At 47.0% G+C, this 7573-nt stretch overlaps 1 protein-coding gene across 1 annotated transcript in view; it reads right to left on the bottom strand.

Moving 5' to 3' along the window:
- The window catches only part of RAB40B (RAB40B, member RAS oncogene family), a 30659-nt gene extending 25391 nt beyond the window's left edge, over positions 1 to 5268 (bottom strand). Inside the window, exon 1 of the mRNA XM_080400908.1 lies at positions 922 to 5268. Within this exon, the coding sequence (XP_080257034.1) occupies positions 922 to 1063 (142 nt within the window). The 5' untranslated portion in view covers positions 1064 to 5268. The remainder of the gene's footprint in view (positions 1 to 921) is intronic.
- Between the last annotated feature and the right edge of the window lie 2305 nt (positions 5269 to 7573).

Genomic DNA, 7573 nt, shown 5'->3' on the forward strand with positions numbered 1-7573 from the left:
ATAACAGATCCTAAGTCAATGTAAAGCCTTCCAGCGAGTTAGCTCGCCACAGACTGGCAGTATATTAAAGCTATGGGTAACTTGACAAGATAATTCGCTTTTTAATATGCCACATGACAGATTTGCATGAGGGGAGAAAAGATGATGTGGAACCAGAGTACGTTCTAGGCAAACAAGATTGCGGGAGTGGAAAGAGGGGAACAGGAGGGAAGGAAAATAGAAACCCCCTTTCCCCGAGCCATTCCTGGCTTCAAACCGGCCCGCAGCGTTCCCAGCTCCCTGCTCCACAGGCGGAACACACCTGGCATGGACCAGGCTCCTCAGCCTTGCCCTTTAAAAAGCTTAAGTGAAAGAACATACTACAAACATGAACCTTGATCTTAAAGGGCTACTCTTCTGATATTAAGAACGCAACAGTGAAAAAAAGGGAGAAACCCCCCCCTCGTTTTCTGACCTTTCAATTCAAGCAGTTTCCCAGCAAACACCTTCGCTGTTTAACAAAGATCCTTGACTAGAAAAACATTTTTGTCGGTATTTCCCTCGACTCACTGATAACAACTCACTGCTGCGCTGGATGAATCCTACCCCTCGATCAACACCTTCCGCACGTTAAGACATTGCTCTTAAACTTGAGCTCCAGAAAGTTTAGCGCGTAAGATCACCCGCGGGGGATTTTTAAAGCCCGACAACAATTCCACCTCCTTTCTGAACACTACCTGCAGCAAAGCTCCATCGGGCCTCCGCCGGCACCCCCTCCCCTCCGGCACCGCCGGGAGCCCCCGCAGCAGCCCCAGCCCCCCCGCACCGGGAGCCCCCCCAGCCCGGGCAGCGGGGCCGCAGCGCGCCGGGCCCGGCCCCCGCAGCCGGAGGGGAAGGGGAGCGGCGGGCAGAGGCGGCCCGGCTCCCGGGGGCGCGGCTTACCCAGGTTGTAGCCGTAGGGCGACTCGGTGGCCCCGTCCTGCAGGCTGGCCAGGATCTCCCCCTTGCCCACGTCGCTGTCCCCCACCAGCAGGAATTTCAGCAGGAAATCATAGGCTCTCACCGGGCTCCCCACGTGGCTCATCCTCCCCGTCGCTTCCCCCGGCCTCCCCGGCGGCTCAGCTCCCGGGGCCCATCCCGGGGCCCGCGGGGGCCAGCTGACGGCAGCGGGCGGCGGGGCGGGCGGGCAGCGGCATGCCCGGCGCTGCCGGGGGGGAGGCGCGGGGCAGCGGCGCGGCCCCGTCACGGCAGCGGGGGCAGCGCCCGCCGCGCCATCCCGCGCCCCGCGGGGGCGCTCTCGGGGAGGGGGCGAACGGCGGTATCAGCGGCGGGGCACGGCGGGGGCGCGCGTCCTGTCGCGACAGAAGGAAGGCGACCGTCTGCTTCCGACGGAGGGCCCAACCCTTTGACGCGGAGCGCTCAGCGCCACCCGGGAACGCGAAGGACCAGCGGGGCGGCCGCGGGGGCCCCGTCCCGCTCCTCCAGCCGCCGGCCCGGCTGCGGGCTGCCGGCTCCGAGCTGCCGGCTCCCCGCCGCCGCCGCCTCACGCCGCCGCTCAGCCTGCCCGCCGCCGCGGCGCTCTGACAGACCCCCGGGCCCCGCCCCCCAGCCCCACCATTGGGCCGCTCGTTTCCGCCCCCGCCCTCCTCAGCATCCATTGGCGCGCCGATACGGTAGCCCCGCCCCTCCTCCCTCCTATAAGGGCGCTGCAAGCCCCCTATTGGCGTACAACAAGCACTAGCCCCGCCTTCCTCGGCTGCCATTGAGGGAAGGCAAACTTGTACCGCCCCTTCCTCGTGCTCCCCGCGGGACACAGCGGCTCAGTTGCTAGGGCGGCTCTAAGGCGGCCATTGGCTCTTTCCCCCATCAATCGCACTCAGTCACCCCGCCCCGCTGCTTTGCCTAGAGCGTCGCTGCGACTCGAGTTCGAGCCCCGGCCCCTCCGACAGCGTCTGGCCGGGACCCCGTACCGCGGCCGCTGCGCGCTCCGCTCCCGGGTCTGCAGTAGCTCCAGCGCACGCAGGGAGACAAACGGCCCTAGGACGCGGGTAGGGTGGTGGCGAAACGGCGGGGAGAAGCCTATGGGAAGTAACAGCCATTTCTGGACAAGGCACATTGCTGGACTTGGCGCCAGCCCGGAACAGGGCGGCCCCCTCCTCCTGCAGGGGGGCAGCCGCCGCTGTCGCTACGGGCCTTGCAGGTCCCTCCGCACGCTTTACTCTGATTTTTAGGGTGTTCCTAGCCAGAAGTGATGGGCTCTTTTTTAACCGTGCCCGCACCAGCGCTGGCTGACGTTGCCCTCTCGCCACCCACCTGCAGACGTTGCTGTGTAGTGGTACGGAACGGGGATGAGGCTCGGAAGAGACTCAGCAAGGCCGAGATTCCCTCCTGGCCCTGTAATCCAGCCCGATAAACACATAAACCCAAACGCCCACCTGTGCCTATCCATGCTGCAAAACCTACGCTAAAATGCGGTATTTGGGGAGCGGAGGGAAAGGGGTCATCTTGGAATAAACGCTCGCTCTTCGTGTGCCATTAAAATGAATTCAGCAGGTTTTTAAAACCAGGTGCATCACCTCCAACCCCAGGTGCCAGGCTGCTGAGAAAAAGGGCAAGTGACTGGAGAAAGATTTACAGGAAAATCTTGTTTCTTAAATCTTACCCTAATGCATATGTTTACTGCCTAAGCTCTACGCTAGGCCCTTGATGACCACCTTCTCCTTTGCTTGTACCTTATCTGCCAGCAAATACAATTATAAAAACCCCACCTTATGTAAGAAATACTTGTTAAAGTGAGTAATTCCCAAATAGGAAGAGAAAATGTAGTAGCATCAACTACAGACAGAAACAAAATCGATAAATAGTGCTATGTGTACAAAGTATCACCCCACATAACAATTAGAGCTTCATGAAAGGTCTTTATGTCCTTGTTTTACTGGACGCCACCCCGTACACACATTTTGCTCAAAGCACACCCAATTCAGAGGAAAAATATACACCTTACACACAGGACACTGCACTATCTGCAGCCAAACATAACCCCTATATGGAAAGGTATGTCTATGCCTTGTATTTCTACTCAAAAGAAAACCAAAGAATTCCTTGAGTAATAAAAGTCTGTTTGTACAGGTATGATAAAGTGTCAGTTTACTGGTCTTAAAAAAAGAAGTCTTAATATGCTTATTTCTATTTTAGGATTGCAAAGAAAGATTGCAAAGAAAGTTAACAAATTCTTTGTTAATTAATTTTTTTAGTTATTATTATTAAATTTATATTAATTTAATACAAATTAACAAAATCATTGTATCACTCCTTGGTAATTTTAATCTGGTGCCAGCAGAAGAACACCAAAGCACCACACTCCCAGTGTCAGAACGGCAGTTTTCCTTTTAGCACACTCACGCATCCAGCAATTGCACCTCTTTATAATCCAGACATCACTTCATGGAATCAAAGTCTTGTTGGAGGTAGGATAATAAATCTGCAGCAATGAACTACAGTTTCACAGGCTCCAGTGTTCTACTGTTGAAGGTCTACATATAGAACGACAGAGACGTGCTCTTCTTTCAGATGCATCATCTATCAGAGCTTCTATTTCAGTTTTTAATTTGACATAGGCTAAATGCAGTCGAAGTAGTCATTTGTCCTTTTCCTGTGGAAGCAGCCTCTAGACAGCTGGAGTACAGCCCTGGGCATCGGGAAACTGCTGGTCTAATCCCAGTGTGAACACAAGCTTCCCTTACAGACTTGGCCAGCTCACTCAATTCTTTCTGCCTCAGGTTTCCAAACTTATCAAAGCTATTTGCTGCATCTATTACAAATGAATTTCACAGGATTTTAACCACAGATTTCAGTGCAGTGCTTTGAGATGCCGTAAGAAAAATGCTGACGTATGAACTATTCTGTATCTTGCTTTACTGAAATTGTGCACTGTTTGATTTTTCCCAGAGTTCAGTAAGGAAGAGCGGAGAAAAAAACCCAAGTGTTGTCGTAAGAGTGCACTTACAATTAAATGTTATTTGCCCTTCTTGTTAAATTACAAAATATAAAGAATTTTTCAGTTGTTGAAAATTAAGAACTAATACTTTTCAAATGTCTGTTTTGATGCCATAAATAGCAGAATCTGGAATGTTTCCACTTTCCTGAGTATTTCCACTTCTCTGACATTTATGTGTAATCATGTTTGAAACATAAATCTGTGCCAAGCCCAGGATTATTTTGAGGTCAGCTCATGGTTACACTTTATACAGGAACTAGTGAGCTAGAATACACCCACAAATCTTTAACCCATCACCTGTCTGAATAATATAAAAGAAAATATATTTGCTAACCCACTTTCAAGCATTAAGATAACCTGGTTAGGAGCAGCTGAAAGGAGAAATAAGGACACAAATATTGCTCTTTTAGCATGCCATAGAGAACTAGGCTAAACAAAAGACAGAACTGCAAATAATCATAATTATCTCTGGATCAGGATTAAGAAAACCCTTGCAAACAGCTGTATTTCTGTAAAAACACACACTTTCTAACCCTCACAAAGGGCACAACTTCTTACTCGTTATTACTACAATGATCCAAAAGCCCTAACATTACCCCTGAACTTCTTGTTGATGGGCAGAAGTCTGTGAACAACAAAACCCACTGGCAACTTGGCATAGTCCTTATCAAAAAGAGTGGAAGATAAAGCCAAACCAGGAAACTCTGCAAAAAGCTTCTCCAATTCCTGTTTCTGCTAGAAGCAAGAACAAGTCCTCTAGCTTTGATCACACTTTCATTCAGATTTTGCCTCAAATCATGCCCCTGAAATCACTACAGAAACTGTTTAAAACTAATCCATGAAGACATTAACTCTGCAAATGAACAGACACATCAATGACTCCAATTCCAGTATCTCTGCATAATCAGAACAGTGGCCAAATTCTGCTCTTAAGATCTCAGTTATTTTGTTATAGGCTATGTTATATATATTATATGTCTCTGTTATTTTGATAATGGAACTTCTCATTCCATTTCCATTCATCTGCTGATAGAGCTGGCCCAAGGAATTAAAAAAACAACAAATGTATTTCTCTTCCTTAGGCTAACTACGTTTGAGGCAAAAAGAGAGAAAAACAAGCACTAACAACAAATCTCGATGACTGTCTTATAAATCATCTCCTTCTGTAATGGAAAAGCCTACATCCTTCCTGATCCACCCTCTCAGTCTATCCATAAATGTGGGAGAGGAAAAAAAGACAAAAAGCTCACAGCACATTTCTCATATGTTCACACAAATAGAGGCTTGGAGCCCAAAAATATTTTCCATGTATATATATATATATATATATATATATATTTAAATGACCCAATAAAAGGTTACACATACCAATTACCTTTTCCCTTCTTGTACATACTGTCAAGCAGTAAACAGAAATTAGCAGCTGCAGTGCTTTTTTATTCAGGATGTGTATATTAACTGATGACTCACCAAATAATTTGCAGCCCGGCATGCCAGTTGTCTTCTCCTCCACAGAAAGAAACACTATTTTAAACAGAAAGTTAACCACTGTGGATCTTGCAGGCAAGCCAGCATGCATCAGAACAAGATAAATACTGCTGGTGAGCCCCAACAGGGCAGAGGAAAGGGGGTGGTTCCAGTATCATGCTACAAACTTTTTAAAATACTCAGATAGGAATAAATAATACATGGGGGGAAAAGAGTGGAGGCAGGAAAGAAAGGATTATTGCAAAGTCAACCCACACTGCCACATGGCCTTTTGTGGTACACACAAAAGTGTGTGGTACACACACAGGCAAGCCCTGCACTGCACGAACAGCTCTGGTATATGGCTATGGGGGTTTTTTTGTAGTCCTCTTAAGTACATTTGGGGTCTGATTCAATAGTTTATTTCAAATGGGGAACAGTAATCTATGGCACAGAGGCCAAAGATGGCATGCAGCAGGCTTAGGGAGGCTTGGAGCTGGAATTTAGACTGAAAAGTGTATCTGTGAAGCAGCAGCTCCCAAATCCTGGCTGCCACTGACCTCCAGTGTCTGCAGGTGTTGGAGGCCTGTGTCCCCTGCAAACAGATGCTCTGCAGTGTCTGTAGCAATGCAATGTCTTGTGGGGCTTGCTGAGCTTCTTCCAGAACACTTAAACTCTAATTTGGGAAGCAAGCTGACAGTTCCTCCTCCAGGTTATCTCCGTCCTGCTATTAATGAGCTTGACATGACAATTTTGGCCAAACTTCTGTGATATCCTAACTGATCAGACGCAATCAGAAACAAGTACAATCCAGTCAAATTCTAGGAATTAAAGGGCAATTGCTCTCTACACTACAACATTCACTATGCTGTTCTTCAGTGCAGCATGAAAAACTTCTTTACTGACAGTATGGAATATTCTACTACAACTTAGTATTTGAAGACTGAGCCACACATTTAATTCTATTTTAACTCCATTAAATCTATTTAACATTTGTGAAAAGAATACATAAATAAGTAAATTGGACACAACAGGAATCTTCCAAGAGTTGCAGAGGTGTCATTAATAAAAATGTGGGTTTTGAATCCTTCCTAATCTCACAGTTCTCTAAAAACTACAAAATGAGAAAGCAAATCTCCTTGATCTCAGAATGGACATTACTCCTTTTCTTTCTGAATAAGAAACCGGGTTCAAAGAAAAACGCACAGCATTATTTTCCATAGCACCTGCTGCTCATTCCTAGACTGCAAATGGAGGATTAAACTCTCCCTCAGCATAATCCCAATCATTCTTTATCAACCATTGCAGACATCTGAATCCAGTGATACTAATCTATCCCTGGTTCTCAATAAACCACAGATTTTTGGGGTTTAGCCTATCACTGTCACATCCACAAGTTATAACTCCCTCTACAGCCAACACTGTTAAGTGAAATCCCCGCTCGGCTACACAAAAAAGCAAGCTAATACATACCATCCAATCAACCTTCTGCAAGTAAGATTTAGCATGCTCATGACATCTTTTGAGTGACTAAAAGCCCAAGCTGCAGCTATCATCTGTCAGTGCAGGATTTTTCAGACTGACACTGAATGTATGCTTCTAAAAAGTACCAATTCTGTTACAAATCTGCTATGCAAATACTCTTGGTACAGGCACTAAATCAGACAAATCTGAGATGTGAAATTTCCTGCCCACAAAATGTGTAGCTCATTGGCTCCTGACAGTACATTCCCATCGAGTGCTTTCCAAGGAAGTAAATACATCACACACACACACACAAGGATTGTGCAGCACAGAAATCTAATATATTGCACAAGTTGCGGAATTGGTGCAAACGCAGCACACTAATGATTTTTCCAGGCTCTGTAGAAATGGTCAGATACAACAGCCTAGCAAAAGTACTCATGGTGAGTCTGCCTGGATTGCTGTAGCCAGAAACCCTGCCAAAGTAAAAAAAATTTGTTTCTACATGAATAAAATCCAGATTACTAATATATAAATACAAATGTAAAACTGTATGGAAACTCTTGAAAAGGTACACAGACTTCTGAAAATAAAAAAACTTCAGTCCTTTCACCACTTGCTGTTTTGCTGTTGCACAGGAATTATTGGAGGACCCTGAACTATAAT

The sequence above is a fragment of the Falco punctatus genome (genome assembly GCF_963210335.1).
Source record: "Falco punctatus genome assembly, chromosome: 1".
NCBI lineage: Eukaryota > Metazoa > Chordata > Aves > Falconiformes > Falconidae > Falco > Falco punctatus.